At 34.2% G+C, this 16,699-nt stretch overlaps 1 protein-coding gene across 14 annotated transcripts; it reads left to right on the top strand.

Annotated features, from left to right (window-relative positions):
- Positions 1-3,610: 3,610 nt before the first annotated feature.
- On the top strand, positions 3,611-16,378 carry LOC113688021 (uncharacterized). 14 transcript variants are annotated; one of them, XM_027205595.2, is made up of 16 exons: positions 3,612-4,145; positions 5,350-5,391; positions 5,774-5,841; positions 5,979-6,019; positions 6,110-6,204; positions 7,284-7,342; positions 9,240-9,586; positions 9,808-9,960; positions 11,166-11,381; positions 11,585-11,767; positions 11,994-12,215; positions 12,598-12,714; positions 12,875-13,018; positions 13,285-13,386; positions 14,340-14,408; positions 16,008-16,378. In XM_027205595.2, exons 7-16 carry the CDS (start codon positions 9,377-9,379, stop codon positions 16,239-16,241), a joined length of 1,650 nt encoding a protein of 549 aa, XP_027061396.1. In that variant the 5' UTR covers positions 3,612-4,145; positions 5,350-5,391; positions 5,774-5,841; positions 5,979-6,019; positions 6,110-6,204; positions 7,284-7,342; positions 9,240-9,376; the 3' UTR covers positions 16,242-16,378. The 14 variants fall into 14 exon arrangements, with proteins under 14 accessions (XP_071904604.1, XP_027061396.1, XP_071904601.1 ...); XM_072048500.1 differs by lacking the exon at positions 5,979-6,019; XM_027205594.2 differs by lacking the exon at positions 7,284-7,342 and having other exon boundaries at positions 5,984-6,019.
- Positions 16,379-16,699: the final 321 nt, after the last annotated feature.

Genomic DNA, 16,699 nt, shown 5'->3' with positions numbered 1-16,699 from the left:
AATTCCTTGCCCCTCCTCCCTTCTTCAGTCCTACCCCTCTACTAGGAAAAAACAAATTTAAAAGAAGGCATACCTCCAGCATATGTATGTCCTAACCATCATTTAGAGTTATTTAGCTCCGCTAAATGTAGAAGAATCTTTAGTACGAGTATTAGAGACATTAATTCTAGGTTTGATGGACAAAATTAAATTTACTCCGATGCTAATTGCTATCAATGTCAGCTTTATTTGTATGACTTGCTAGGATCAGGTAATGTGTTTTGCTAGGAATGTCCAAATATATGCAATGGAGGACTATGGCCTCAAAGTCAGGGAGTCTACCTTGTTTGGAAAGCTAATTTTCTCTAAAAAAAAATTTTATGTTTTTTGTGAATATATTTTTCAATCATCTTTTTATCTCATGTACATCAAATCACTGCAGTACATTCTTTTACAAAAAGCTTGACGAAATTTTTTACAAAAACTCTGGAAAATAGATTCCCCTTGTTTGAGATATTAAATTTGAATAAAATCCACCATTGCATCGCATTACTAAATGTGTTTACATAAATAATTAAATTTGATGGTGATGTATGGTGATGTATTTGTTGAGTGTTTGATTTCGCCTCCTGGTTACGAGTGGATTAAAGGATTTGGAGAAGAGTGTAAGGGTGCGTTTAATTGACAAGTTTAAAAGTTTGAAATCTAAAATCTTTCCCAATATTTTAAGTTATTCAATCATTAAGTTTTAAATTTGATATATTTGAGTGAATGCATATTAAGTTATCGATAAATGAATAGCTCATTAATTATTTTTTGAAGTAAATTGTGCCAAAAAAATTCAATGTTACTCATTTAATTTAGATGTTTTATTTTTTGTTATTCAATACCTCTAAAAATATTAAAATTTGAATAACTTAAATTATTATTGAATTGTTAAATACTAAATTTGATATATTTAATTTGAGTCTATATTACATTAAGTAAGGTATATTTTGGAGCAAGTTTTGCCTAAAAAATTCAATACTATTTAATTTATTTAGATGTTCTTTTTTTTTGTTATTAAATGCGATTGACCATATTAAAATATGAAAATTTTAAATGTTGAATTAGGTTATCAAACAAGGTTTAAAACTTTCATGCATTATTACAACTTTGGGCGGAAAAAGTACACCATATTCCTATTTAATCCCTAAAGCTTTTATTGGAGTCAAATTTGTATAATTTTCTTAAATGGTGATTCATTAGGTTATTTCCTAATTCAAAGTCAAAATTAGTGATAAATAGGACTATATCACATAGTTGGAGGGTATTTTGAGTAGTAGATGAGAAGGTTATACAAATAATTCTTGAAATTTCTTTATGGTTTGAGATTTTAATTAGTTATTATTATTGGATTCTTATTATTCTTCTGTATTATTATGTAATTAATTCCCTCAATCTCCATAATTAGGGATTTTTATTTTTATTTGTTTCGTAAGTTTCCCAACAAACAAGTGAAAAAAGCATTTTTTTTTTTTTGTGGAACTTTGGTCAAGAGGAAGCAAACCATAACAATCAGGTGGAAACTTTGGAACTCCATGATTTCCAATCTAAATTCTGCCTCATCCTAAAGCTTGCTCACACCCGTCCCACATCCCAAGGGATGTAAGAAAAAGTTTTATTGCCTAATTGCAACATGTGGCCTCATTAAACAATGGATCTTTCTTTCTTGTCAGCCATTCAATTATATGTACTAATTTTTTTTCAAACCTTGAATCCGACGCGAAAAGAATTCTAAGAGTTCTCTTCTGATCATCGGAGTGGTTCCAACAGTTTCAATCATGCGTACTCACAAAATTACTTTTATCTGTCACTAATTATTGTACAATAAAAAAAATTAAAATGATTTGGGTAATGTTTACTTGATAAAAGTTGATAAAAGTCAATGTTTGAATATGAAGTCTTTTTCCCATATTGAATAGCAAAATTGTATTGTTTTTCAAATAAGGGATGCACTACAACTGTGCACTATATAAATAACTTTTCATTCGTCAATTTCACAATGTGATTTTTTGTACCCATAAAATTAGTATATCATTTTAATTAGAAGCCGTGTCCACTACAAATTGTATGAAAATAAAGATTAGAATCGTTTAAATCATATTTACTTGACAAAAGTAAATATACTAACTGGAAGCTATTTTTGTGTTGTTGAATTGCAAAGTTATTCTTTTATTAGAAAGGAATGCACTCAATAGGGGGGAAACAACCTTTTCCTTAGTCTATTTAAAAGTTTATTTGCACACACCAAATTATTGTATCTTTGGCTACTTGAGATTTTTTAAACTAACCAATTGCATAAAAAATAAAAATTAGAACAGTTCAGACTATTTACTTAATTTTATTTTCATTTTTAAGGAATATATTACAGAAAAAAGTAATATTATTTCTTGATTTAACAATTTTTTATTTGTATCTATAGCTATTTGAAAGGCTTTTTAGCGAACCATTCACATAGTAATGAAATTTTGATGAGCTCCAAGAATTTTACTTGATAAAAAAAGAAATATATTGGCAATAATCCATTTTCACTACCGATAGTAAAAAAATTAAAGTAAATACTATATACACTAATCATGTATACACTAATATAGTTGGATGCATGACACATGAAAAATTTGGATTTCAAATTCAAAATTAAATTAGTTATCATGCATCTAGTTTGACAATGCATACACCTTTACTACATAGAAGATTAATCCAAAAAATTATAGCACCACCAAAAATGGAATGCACTCAACTAAAGAAAATAACTTTTCTTATCCTAAAGAAAATAACTTTTCTTTCACAATTTAATACCTTCAATTATCTGTACCTGCTAATTAGTGTATATTTCTCTATTTAAGAACTTCTTTCTTTCTTTCTTTTTTTGCTAAGAATTTGTTTGAAAATGAAAATAAAAATTTGGACCACTTTTATTAAATAAAAGTAAGTGACTGTTAGCATGCCATTTTGTATTAGGGAACAGTTGTATAGTGACTCTCTATGACCAAGAAATTATGAGTTGAAAAAATAATTACTTATTTTTTGGATAAATTAATTTGAGTATTCAAATTTGCAAACCTACTCAATCTTTTACCATTCAAAAATATTTTGCACCAAGCAATTGTATGAAAAGGAAAATGTTCTAACAAATTTTACTTGATAAAAGTAAATGTATTGTCAAGAACAAGTTTTCCTGACAAATTGTAAAACTTTGGCCTCTACTTTTGCAATCTCAAAAGCAAAATTGTAATGTTATTCAAATAGAGAATGTATTACGCTGATTGAAAAAACTTGTCATCCCTAGCTTAGGTATTGAAACTCATAAAATTAAGACATCGTTTTAATTGGAAGCTTTTATCATAACTAATTGCTCTAAAAAATAAAGTTTATAACATATTTAGACCTTTTTTTACTTGATAAAAGCATATACACAGATTATAAACAATTTTGTATTGCCAAATACTAGCAAAGTTGCGCCCTCAGTTAAAAAGGAATGCACTATATTTTTTTAAAAAAATCTCTATTTAGTAGTTTAATTATTTGTAAATGCAAAATATGTAGCTATCTTTTTGTACTATAACAAATAGGGATGGCAATAGAGACGAGCACCCACTAGATAGAGACAAGCACCCACTAGATAGAAATGAGGCGGGAATGGGCGGAGCCGGGGCGGGGGCAGAAGCAAAATATTTCCTCCACCTTAAAACGGGACAGGGGATGGGGCGACATACACCGCGCTGTCCCTGCATGATATATACTGTATATATATAAAACAATCCTAAGTTTCCTAAACCTACACCTTCACTTACAATTTACAAAGGCCAAAGCTGGTCATCTGCCGCACCTTTGTTCGTCTGCCTTTGACTGCCGTTCAACGCACATTTTGTTTGTCTCGACCAATGATTTTGCGAGGAACTTATAACCTTTCTGTGATTAACCGATGAAATTTACCACAGGTGCTCCCTCGTTTTCACCGGTTTCGTTCCCTCCTTCGCAGCCACCGCTGTCGCCTCCCATTCCCCTCAGTTGTAATCACTACTCAACTAAACCCATCCTCTCTGTCTAAATCCTCCTAAAATTTTACCCAACCCAGAATCCCAGATCGAGCGAGGATGAATTTGGCCGGCAAGTGATCGGAGGTAAATCTTCATCCTTTTCTTGCTGATATCTTCGTCTTTGTTTTCCTTGTGCGCTTAAATTGTTTGATAATTAGGAGGGAACGGGTCTGTCTCTGTTTCTGGTTCTAGGTTTTTGAGTTTCCAATCAATATTCGTTAAATCAAAGCTTTTGGGCTGGCTAATTAACTTGAATTATTGGGGTTATCGCATTTCATTTGCCTGTGGCTAGCTGCTGTGACGACTAGGTGTTGTAGGTCTTTTGTTTGTAATGCTAATATTTCTTGCTTACTGATCGTAATAGTTGCAGCAGCTTGCGCATGACTGTGTGGGTTGGATGGGAGGGTTGGGTATCGCAAGTGAACTGAATTTCTGGTCTAGTAGCAAGTTAGAAGAGCATTTCTGTGGAAAGCACTGATTTTCCTGTCGACTTCTTTTGCGCGAGGATACATTATAGTTTTTCTTACATCATTATTCCTGTGGGCTGTGGTGTAGTGGGGGATATTTTTTCTTATCTCTTGCCGCTCTTTCTCAGATTTTCCGCTAATTTTCTGCTTGCATTTCACTGCCAAATTTCGCTGCCAAACGAGAAAAGGCTCAGAGGCATTTCACTGAACCAGTGGTTTCCTTTTTTTGTTGATGGCACTTTCTTCTAGCGGGGGACCGCGGGGGAAACAGGGCGGGGCGGGGGATGGGGGTAGTTATTTGACAATGGGGCGGGGGACGGGGGAAGGATCCCCTGCCCCACCCCCGCCCCATTGCCACCCCTAATGGCAAATCAGCTGTGCACGAGATAAAACAGTAAATGCACCATAAGTATAGCATTTTGTACCCGGAATAGCAAATTAGTACTCTTATCAGCTAAACACCAAAAAATTAACCTTTTTGGTTTTCTTGATTTAGTAGTTTTAGTTATTTGAATTGGCAAAATTACCCCCCACACACGCACAGCCCCTATCACGACATCCCCTCCTCCAAATCCCAGAGAGCCGCCGTCTGCCTCTCTGGCTGATCCCTTCTCGCTCTCCCGAACAAAGAGTACGGTTGAAAGAATTAAATCCAAAAACAAGGAAGTTTGAAGAATCTAACTCTAGACTTCACGTTCTTTATTGCCTCTTAGTTTTATTTCCTTTCAATATTTCTTGATTTTTTTCCTCAACGTTTGCTCTTGGTTACCATCTAAAATTTCACATGTACTATGCCTGATTTTCTATCCATGCTTTCTTAGGAGACAGAGGCTGTCAAGAGAAGATCATTACCAAGAAAAATTGTATGTGATTTTGCTTCTTTGAGTTTCAGTCTTCCAGATATCGGGTTTTTCACTATTATTTTTTATTTTTTGCACGCATTTTTAATAGTTCTCATGTTACTTATTTGTCCTTTTTTTCCTGGCCATCTACAGCACCTATACAAGTTTATGTGATTTTCCATTCTGTATGGGAAAATTGCTTGGTGTATTTTTTGGTTGTTTTGGATTCATGGGTTGTTCAAATTTTAGCACAATGTCTTTGGCTAAAAACTTGGTGATTATTTGATTATTTTTGTGTAACATTTTATAACCTTCTTTTTTTCTCATTTGTTTCCGTTTTGCATATGAACAATTTATTTTTCCTCCTATTTATTGTTGTTCACTTTCGGGTTGAATTTTATAGGGGTAATGGTTCGTTTAGTACCAGTCGGTCTAAGCCTTGGACTTTTAGCATAGTTCAGCTTTGGACAGGTAAGCTGTTACACTTTATTTAGAAAAATATCTTAGTCAAATGGATGTGCGTGTATGCTAATAATTAGTAGATATCTCTGTCGATTAAGTTTCTGTTGATTATGAGAAAATGATTAAGTTTCTGTTGATTATTAAAGAACAGTGGTAGGTTTTTGGAGCTTGTAGAAATTTTATTCAGGTGAGTCTTATTTTGAATATTTTTACGCCCTCATCTTCAAATGTTTTGATTTTAAATGATAAACAGTTTTTTTTTCAATTTTTGTTGCAGGAGAGGGTATTGGACGACAATCCTGATTTTCATGTCCTTTAGAATTGCCATCCTCACAATTCTCAGTGCTGATCTTTCTGTATAAATTAGAGAAGGTCTGTTGCTCTCTCTTGTACTTAATTGTGTTTTGGTACATTTCAATGCCAAGCTAATAAGTTCGTTTTGTGCTTTCTTTTTTTTGAATATTTGGCTTATGTTTGAGGTATTATTGAGGTAGATTTAGCCCGAAGTTGAGAGTTATGGTCCCTTTTGTGATTTATCCCTCATCCTTCAACTGGTGGATTATGTTTATTAGATTTAATGACCCATGGTTTCTTCTTTTTTTTTTATTTTCAATTAATAAGACCTTTGTTCGTTAAATCTTTTGCATCTCAAGAAAGTATTTTTGTGTCACCGATTTTTTGTTTATCTGATTTTGCATTTTTATGTTATTGCCTTTGCACGAAGAAAGATGACAACATCATTATTTTCTGTTCTCCAGGGATACATTCTTTTGAATTTTTTTTTAATTTTTCCTTTTTTTGGCTGATAATAATGTTGTTCTTTTGATTTCTTTATGTCAACTCTCAAATCCTTTGAATTTTTTCTTTTTGTCTTGCTATTGCTTTTGTATGAAGAGGATGAATTTATTAGGGTTTATCTGAAAAAAAAAAGATGAACTCTTTCCAGTAAATAGATTCATCGAAAAAGAACATAGGATATTCAAAATGCTATCTGGCTAATAGTATGAGTTAGAAATCAAGGGGCTCATACCTAATTACCTCAATTTCTTTATTTGGACCCACTGGAAGCCCAACATGTTCCTTTTGACTTTGTCCATTACTGAATAAAGTACATAAGACTTTCATTCAAAGCACATGGTACTGTCATGCAGGACAAGCTTAGGAAGTTAAAACCTGAATGAGAAACACACTTGGCTTGAATGACTTAGTAAGTGTTAAAGGCTTTTACTTTAAGGTACTTTCTCAGGTTCAATTTCCTTCTGTAGAGATGACTAATTACATTGAGTGTGATCTAGATGTAAAACTTTGAAAAAACATTCAGGTGCTTAGTGCTTCGTTCCTATTGTTTTACTTCCTTTTGTGATCTTACATATGCTATGCCAGATTTCATGGTGTAACATAAGAATTATAACTATCTTTATTTTCTACTAAATTCCAAATGTTTGTTACAGGTTGAGATATTAAGATTTGCACCATAGTAGAAAAGGATTGTAGAAGTTGTTTTCTCAAGGTGAATTTTATTTAGGGGCTTTTTTTTTTAACAAAAAAAATGTTAATTTGTTTAGTGCAGATCCAAGGTTTCGTTTTCCTTTTTTTCCTAATAAATTTGCTCTTGCCAGTGTTGTTTATTCTAAGTCTTTGTTAGATGAAGGAAGAAAAAATAAAAGAGGTTACTTTTCTTCATTAAGCCATGACGGTATGTTTTAATGCCCTTTTTTGTGTGTGAACAGATTTCTCCACCTGCAGTTACTGTAGCTTTCTGCTCTCTTTACCCTGTTATTAGTCTTTAGAAAAGTGAAGATGAAAATTTGTGATGGCATCCTATTTCCTTTAGATCCAAATTTATTTTCTTTTACTTTCTTGCTTTACTTATTCCATTTTTACTGTTTCGAGTTTTTCTTTTGGGAATCATACACTGCCAGGACCTAAAGTTCAATTTACTCTTTTCAGAATTCAACTCGGCCATATTATTCGTTGTACATTTGCTGTTCAACTTGTAGTTTTGCTCATTCCCTTTGTCTATAGATGTTAGCCTTGTTTTTTAGATTTTGGTTATTTGTCAATCTTATTGATGGGTTGCAAGATTTGCTTTTCTTTTGTTTATGAACTCAATATTGGCAAGGAAAATAAACTAATTAGTTTTCTTAGGCAATTTGTAGTTTGTCTTTTGTTGAAATTTATTTCGGTTGGGAATGCCAACCTGGTTAGTTACCAGTGCCACTGGTAATGAAGCTATTTTTTAAGCTTATATTTGTGATGATGATGATCCTTAAAGAACATCAATCAAGCCATCAATCAAGCAAATTTCACAACTTTTTAGTTGTTTATTAGGGGATGTAGTTTGATATTGCCAACTTCAATGACATTTCTTCATGAAGTTTTCATGTTAGACTGGATGTATATTTTGTCAATGTAGTGAGCTTTACTTTTTTATTCCATTTGATAAAACAATAGTTTGAACTCTGAAGACACCGTTTTGTCACAAAATAAACGGGTATAATTGATGTCCTTTGCTCATGTCTTTACATAAATCTTGCTTGTCCTTTTTCTTTTGCTAGAGTATGGTTCTTTCATTACATTTTTTGTTGATTTTGTTCCCAGGGGATTGGCTTGAGTTATCATATTTAGTGAAAGTTAGTTTGATTTGGTTGGATTGAAAAAAAAAAATGGAACTGCCATGCTATTGCACTTGTGGACCTTTCTACTATTATTGTGCTTAGATTGCGTACAATCTGAGTCTGTAATGCTTAATCTCAATTAACTTTTTGTTATTTAATTAATCTTACTTAGTTTTTTGTTTTGGGGTGTTCTTCCCTCTCTCTTTTTAGTCTATAAGATTTTATGTTTATTTTCTATGATGCTAAGAGTTGCTGGTACAAAAATTAAATGGCATATGTTGTGTTGAGAAGATTCTAAGTATGAGATAATGGCTTGTTTATCTTATCATAGACAAGAAAGCACATACAATTCTCCAATCCTTATCGTTTTGAGTCCTATATCTCTTGCTATTCTGCAGCCATTCCTATATTTTACAATTATATGGATTTCTGGCCCAACATATTTTAGTGTTGTTTATAAATTCCTGTTGAATTTGTTCATGAGCAACACATTTTTGGTGTACATAGAAAATGTAAGGCAGCATTATGCGGTGATGTATTAGTTTCAAACTAATGACATTGCCATTGCTGTCCAATTAGTCAGCAAAACAAAAATGACTCTGTCCTTTAGCAACCTGGTTGAAATTGTGGCTTCTCTTCATTGCTTAATAAAATTGCAAAAAATAATTGCAAAGATTTTGGTGCACCTTTATGTAACTTTTATATTTAATATCCCAATTTGAATAATTGGACATTTCTGGGCAAGCCTGAAAATTATCATCTTATCGTCTTTGTGCTACTACATTGCAGCATAGCATCAAGATCAGGGCAGCCTCATGCGTTGCGTGAGGGCAACTCACCTAGGATAATTCCAATTACAATTACGATTCTGAAGCTTCAACCAAGCATCCCCTTAGTCATTTCATTCAGGGAAGAAGTCTGGCCCGATGGAAGTGGAGGCTAGTTTTAGGGTGGTATCTCGTATTCATTGCCAAGCAGTGCCGTATTGCAATCCAATCTGCAATTATCAAACCTTAAACCTCCATTTTCCCTACCATCACCGTCTTCCCCACCTCTCAAATGCTTCATTTTACACACTCAAAAACTGCTGCTGCAAAGCCGCTGCAAAAGAGAGCAGTACCAAAGCTGTAGAAAAAGTAATGGCTACTTTTTTTTCTTTTCTAATTTGATGAAACTTTGATAACATCATGTTTATTTAACTTCTTCCTTGTTGCAATTACAGTTCTTTTGTGTGTGTGTTTTTTTTTAAAAAGGGCAGGTGGAACTTGGAATTTTTTTTTTCAAATAAATTTTTGTGTTCTTATTATGGGGTTTCGTTAGTGAAATTTTATTGGGTTTTTGTGAATTTTTTTTATAGGGAAGGAAGATGTCTGCTGATGATTCACATGATTTAAAGCTCTCAAGCTTAACAGCTCTGTGTCCTCTTGATGGACGTTATTGGGCTAAGGTCAAGGAGCTAGCTTTTTTTATGAGTGAATATGGTTTAATTCGCTTTAGGGTTTTAGTTGAGGTATGTTTCTAATACTGCAATTCTTTAACTGGTAATATTGCTAAATTGCTTCCCTGACTTATAGATAATTCTTGCTGCAAACCATCTGGAATGTACTGTTTGAGTTTTCAGAGCATAATGAAAATTGTTGGTCACCTGATTTCGCATTCTGGTTGGAAGTAACTTATCTAATTAGTGTTGGCTTCAAATAAAGTAAGAGGAAAAAGGGCAAAATGGGTGGACTAGCAGATACATGACATGACTTACTTTAAATTTTTTGGAGCTTTACTTTCTATACTATCTTGATTTTGAACTTCAGAGCACAGAAATCATATTTTTCTTTTTTGAATTTTTTTTTGGCTTTTGCTGGAAGTTTTATTTTAGTCTGTCCGACAATTCTGTAAGATTGGAAGGAAATGGAATTATTAAAATTTGATCCTTGTGTTGTTAGTCATGCTGAATTTGGCTGCTGAAGCTTTACTTCGGGAATTTTAAGAGTAGTAGTGATTCCTACCACAAAATGCTGTTATGAGGAAGGAAAGTACCAAATTTTCTCTAGAAATCTGAATTTGAAACTTAAACAGTTATTGATCGTGCAGCAGAAATATTCTAACAAGGAAAAAGAGAGATTAGTTTGTCATATTATATTACACTCTGTATGTTGATGGAGACTGCAATGGTGGAATGATGTTAGATAGCGCTGGATCTGGATAGTATTATCGATTTGTGGTTTTTATCATGTCGAGTGGTGTCCAAAACATAAATTGTCATCTAACAATCCACAGAGGAGTTTTACTTCCTGTATCTGCAAATGTGGCATGACATGAAATTCTGGCCATCCTAACTTGAGATCTGTACGAGGGCTGTTGGCAAAGTGTGTTGGTTTATCTATGTGGTGGGATAAATGTCTCAGTTCACGAGCAGAGATCTCTTAGAGGGGACCCTTTTCTCTTCAGTCATATATATTGTGTGTGAATATGGTGAGGTGAGCTATGTACACACTTCCAAGTTTACTGTGCCAATCTAATAAATTACTTTGCAACTCTAATTCTCATGCTAACTTGATCATGCTTATTCTTTGAATTTGGATGAGCAGTTTTAACACTTTAACATCTCACCGATGATCATGAGTGTTTCATGTCCTTTATTTCTTTCTTTGCCTTGCTGTCATCTCTGCCTTTATGAATTTCAAACAAAATCATAGCCAGAAACCCTTTTTTTTGTAGGTGAAATGGTTGTTAAAACTTTCTCAAGTTCCTGAAATTCCTGAGGTTCCAAGCTTCTCTAAAGATGCTGAGACTTATCTGCAAGGCTTGATTGATGGATTTAGCTTGGATGATGCCATGGAAGTCAAGAAAATTGAGAAAGTGACTAACCATGATGTTAAGGCAGTGGAATACTTTTTGAAGCAAAGGTGCCAGTCACACCCAGAGATAGGAAAGGTATCAGTTTGGAACCTTGATGTTAGCTGAATGGAAATGTCATCCTTCCTTCTACTCTATTCTATAGACATGACATGATGGCCTCATTAGGACTCTCAGTTCTTTTGATTTCCCTGCATGATGTTTCCAAAGAATTATGGAACCCAAAATAATATCTGTGCATGGTTTGCATATGTTCAGTATTTTTCTTGTCGCTTGTCTAGGTGCTCGAGTTTTTCCACTTTGCCTGTACGTCTGAAGACATTAACAATCTTGCTCATGCACTTATGCTGAAAGAAGCTCTTTCTATGGTGATGTTACCTGCTATGGATGAAGTGATTTCAGCCATAAGTGACATGGCTATGGAAAATGCTCACATTCCTATGCTTTCTCGCACCCATGGACAGGTAACAATCACTTGTTCTTTCTTATTATTTTAATTTTTTTTTCTTTGAGCCTGAGGGGGTTCGGGGATTGGGCGTGGGAATGCAACCTGAGTTATTCTACCCTTTTAAGGCACAATGAATCTCCAATATATTTTATGATACTTATTGCTGGATCTGTTTCTGATTCTTTACTGTTCAAACAGCTGAAAACTCGAATGAATTGTTCACATCTGCCATTTCTTTGCAGCCAGCTTCACCTACAACCTTGGGAAAGGAAATGGCAATTTTCGCATTCAGGTTAAGTTGGGAAAAGCGGGATATTTCAAAAGTTAAAATACTTGGGAAGTTTGCTGGTGCTGTTGGAAACTATAATGCACATCTTGTGGCGTATCCTGATATCAATTGGCCGCAAGTTGCGGAGGAATTTGTGACATCTCTTGGAATTGATTTCAATCCCTATGTGCCGCAAGTACTTTTCCTAAACTAATCATGTTCTGGCTCAAATTTTCTCATTTCCTGTCCCTTATTTTTTGTCCTTGACTAGTTTATTAAAATATATTATGGGATCCTTGTCATGTTTGATCCTAAAGGCTTGGTTTTGGCAGATTTAGAAGCTTATTCTTCAGAGGTATTTGAGTCATGCATTAGGCCACCCAGTGCTTTGAGTTGCCACTTCACTATTAGAATTACCAATTGGTCTTGCCTCATTTGAAAGTTTTAATACTGGTTCCCAATGAATGATCTTCTGGTTTGATGACAATTTCATGAAAATAAGTATCATGGTTTATGTCTTTGACATAATGATACTATTCGATACTTCATGGTTTTGATTTAATTATTCTGCAATGCAGATTGAACCTCATGACTACATGGGCAAACTTTTTCATTCTATAATCCAGTTCAACAACATTCTAGTTGATTTTGATAGAGACATCTGGGGATATGTCTCTTTAGGTTACTTCAAGCAGGTCAGTGCTGTTTTTTGTTGTTTTAAATCTTTTGTTTTCAATTTTTATCTATGTTCTTATATGAACACTTTTCTCATTTATATATATGTACACGTGTTTCATGTTTACATACATGTTGTCTCTTGATGAAAGATTGGTGTTTGTACATGCTTTTGAGCAGATAACTAAAGCTGGTGAGATTGGGTCTTCTACAATGCCTCACAAGGTTAACCCAATTGATTTTGAAAATAGCGAAGGAAATCTTGGAGTGGCTAATGCAGGGTTGTCCCATTTAAGCATGAAGTTACCTATTTCACGCTGGCAGGTAAATGTGCAATATTTTTTCCTTCTCAATTGTGTCATCTTCAGCTCTATGCAAATATCCATTTCATCATTGTACTTGGAAGTTTTTACCCTGGCTAGGGATGTTGTTACTCAATTTAAACAAAGTTGATTAGAGACTGTTTTAGATAGATCCCAAGGTTGTGCTTGATATGTATGTGTAATTACTTTGGCTTGTGCTTTATTTTTGTAGTTGCATTTTTTTCTGTTATAAAGTTACTTATTGATTTCTGTGCTTGTCATTTGCAGAGGGACTTGACTGATTCTACTGTTCTGAGAAACATGGGTGTAGGTTTAGGACATTCTCTGCTAGCCTACAGGAATACATTAATGGGCATTGGGAAGCTTCAGGTATTCCACAATAGTTCTCTCATTGATGGTCAAGAAATATGAGTACCAGAGGGGTATTGAATGTTGAGTATTGTATATAAGAAAGATGCTTGTGTGGAATTAGTAGTCTCATGCTCATGTTGCTTCATTGGTGTGGTATGGCTGATTAGGAAATGAAGGGGGAATAACTAGTCAAAGAGATGATGTCTTGGGATCTATTCACAGGGAATAGTTGTTAGTAAGCTTTATACTTTGTGAAGTTGCTCAATCAGTTTTCTCAGTAATTGGTTTTTCATGATTACTAGTTCAGAGGGAATAGCATGGTAAGATTCTTAGGGTCTTCAGTTAGAGTAGTCTTTGTGAGATTCTTAGGGTCTTCAGTTAGAGTAGTCTTTGTGGTGGCTTTCACAGGCCAATTGTAGAACTTAGTTTATTGAAAAATGTTGGGTTGCTTTAGTATTTTAGCTAGGGCTTATCAGAAGGCGAAAGTTGTTTGAGAATCGGATATAGGCCATGGATATGTGTCATCTTGGTTTGATGCTTTGATTATCAGTGTCTCTATTCCTTGTTTTCTTCCATTCTTCCTTCGCAATCAAACCCTGCTAAAAAGTTTTATTTTTATTATTCTAAAAAGTTGTAGTTTGTTGATTTTTGTCGGCTACCTCAGCTGGCAATTGGTGGCCTCTAATGCATCTAACATCTGTACTAGAAATGCATTTCTGACAATACTGGAATAATAGCTTCTTGTGGCAAATTCACTGTGTCTTTTCCCCTGACGAATCCATTCTAGAAGGAAGCCATGTACTCTTTTCCATATATTTTCTTTTTCTATTTTTTCTTTTTCTATTTTTTCTTTTCTCAGATGAAAGAACCAAAGCAGTTTTATCTTTATTTAAATATTAAGAACTTTGCAAAACTGGTAATTGGGCATCATTTTTGTTGCTTCTAATTTGGCTGGTTTTGTTTTATTGTAGGTCAATGAAGCTTCCCTGAGTGAAGACTTGGACCACACGTGGGAGGTGCTTGCAGAACCAATACAAACTGTGCGTGAATATCTTCATTTGATATCTTCTAAATAAATTGATATTGAATTTGTGCTTTCAGTTACTTGGTGTCTACTTTCTTTGTTGCATGTTTGAGGAGTTGGTACTCAGTAACTTGGCATATTGATGAGATGTTGGTATTATTTGGCATGCTGGGCAGAAAAACTGTGTAGTTTTAGTCCCATAATTTCTCCTCCTAGCAAGATGTTGGTATATAACTTGACAAAGTCTTATAATGTCTGTGATGGAAAGATCCCAAGTTAAATGGGCAAAAGAGTTAACGGGAAAGATTCTAGTACGAATTTAATTTCTTATTACATTCAGACATCTTTAATGAGTTCTATATAACTGTTAACACCTTCAGGTTTGAAAAAGAACTATATAATTAGATCATTTTCCCTGAGGTCAACTAATAGGGACTCCTGTACTGTCTTCATGGCTATGGTTATTGTCTACCTGAAAGGAAAAATATTTATAGGAACTCTTTTAATTGCTTTGAGCTATAACATATAATTGATTGACTCGCAGTTTTTCAAACTAGGAAGAGTGCAAGCAAAAGGAAGAAAATGAAGAAGACAACTTAAGGAAGATTTGGAAAGGAAAATTTTAGTTCTTTATATAAATAAACATAAAAGACTGAACTACGTAGAACACACTAAAAACACATTGACAGCTGCCTTCCATCCCTCTGAGGAAGGAAGAACTTGCCTTTCTACAGCAACAGGATTCTCTGCTAAATTTGAGTAATTTCTGAGAGCAGAATAAGTCCAATAGTTTATCTAGTAAGAGGATTCCTGAGCTCTTTACATAGACGATAAAAGCACACTCCTAAAAGCTGCCAATGATGAACTTGCACTCAGTTGTTCAATTTTACTTTCATGACACACGAGCCCAAAATATTATGCACCCTCTAGAACACCGACATGTAATAGAAAAGCAGGGAACTCCCTCTTCACTAACGTATAGAGACCTGAAGGATTTGTGGAAGTGTCTTTCATTTTTTAAGTTCTTCTTTTACTTGGTTCAGGGTATGCTTAACACAGATGAGTAAACACTAAGTTTAATCTGATTTGTAGTTTGATTTTTACATGCGAAGTGCTGGGTTTGGAAGTCATTGTCTGGGTGTTCATTTGGGCAAGATGGATAGAGCTAGAATACTGAAGAAGTGATGACCTGTAAGATTCGATAGAGGAAGAAGATTGGGGAGGTTTATATGGGTAAGGGGTGAATGTGGGTTGGTCTCGAGAGAGAAGGCCTAGCTAGGTGGTTGAATAGGTTGATACCATGATGTGGAGGCAAACAGATAATCTGTAGAGGGTTGGATTAAGTACTAGAGACAAGTCCCTATCGTTTGGAAGTGATCCAGATATTTTCCCCTAACAAGAAATGGTCTAAGGTGGCAGTGGGGAGGAATTTTTCTAGCATTTAAGTGACTAATTCACAATTAATTTGGTACCTTTTGAACCCACTGCAGTTTTGAATGGCTGACTGTTTACTGTTTCTTCAGATTGTGGATGGTTTTCATTTCACTATCTTCAGTTAACTTTATTGCTTTTGTAGAATCGACTCACATGATAATCTTTTTGGTTTGGTCTTTAGGTCATGCGAAGATATGGTGTCCCAGAGCCTTATGAAAAACTAAAGGAGGTAACAAGAGGAAGAGCGGTGACCCAAGAGAGCATGAGAGAATTTATTAAGAACCTGGATATACCAGGAGATGCAAAGATGATGCTCTTGAATTTAACACCCCAAACTTATGTTGGAGCAGCGGCTGAATTGGCAAAAAACATAAAGACAGCCATAAATTTAGTGAATGGGGCTAGGTTCTCCTAAGGAGTGGGGAAGTAGGGTGAAATTTAGTGCTGATTTGCTTCGACTTCACAGCTAAGTTGTGAGAAATTATTTCATACACATTTGTTTTTTTTCATTTCTACTAATCAAATCGAGGGACTACTAAGCACTTTTCTTGACATCTTGGCACGAGAGTTGTGTAAAACAGGCTTTTTTCTTTCCTCAACGTGCACTTACCCAAGATGTGAACTTTCTTTTGCATTCTCTTGTAAAGAGAATTGTAATTGAACTTTCCATAGTTCGAGCTGGATTTGAAATTTTAAGTTCAAATTTGGGCCCAATTCGAGCTCAATTTGAGACTCGAAAATTTTATTTAATTTTTTAATTTTTAATATTAAATTATCACTATTACATATATAATATCTATATAATAAAATAATGTATATATAATTTTACATAAAATATACAAATATTTTAAAAATTAAAAATTATTCGAATCA

This window comes from Coffea arabica, chromosome 5e, assembly GCF_036785885.1.
Source record: "Coffea arabica cultivar ET-39 chromosome 5e, Coffea Arabica ET-39 HiFi, whole genome shotgun sequence".
In the NCBI taxonomy this organism is placed as follows: Eukaryota; Viridiplantae; Streptophyta; class Magnoliopsida; order Gentianales; family Rubiaceae; genus Coffea; species Coffea arabica.
The sequence above is the reverse complement of the archived record's forward strand: the minus strand, read 5'-3'. Positions and strand labels throughout refer to the sequence as shown.

Excerpts from the sequence above, each read along its gene's own strand:
- LOC113688021 (XM_072048502.1), top strand. The coding sequence starts at position 9,377 with ATGGAAGTGGAGGCTAGTTTTAGGGTGGTATCTCGTATTCATTGCCAA. Across the intron at positions 12,715-12,874 it reads CTTTAGGTTACTTCAAGCAG|ATAACTAAAGCTGGTGAGAT; the intron begins GTCAGTGCTGTT and ends GCTTTTGAGCAG. Across the intron at positions 13,387-14,339 it reads TGGGCATTGGGAAGCTTCAG|GTCAATGAAGCTTCCCTGAG; the intron begins GTATTCCACAAT and ends GTTTTATTGTAG.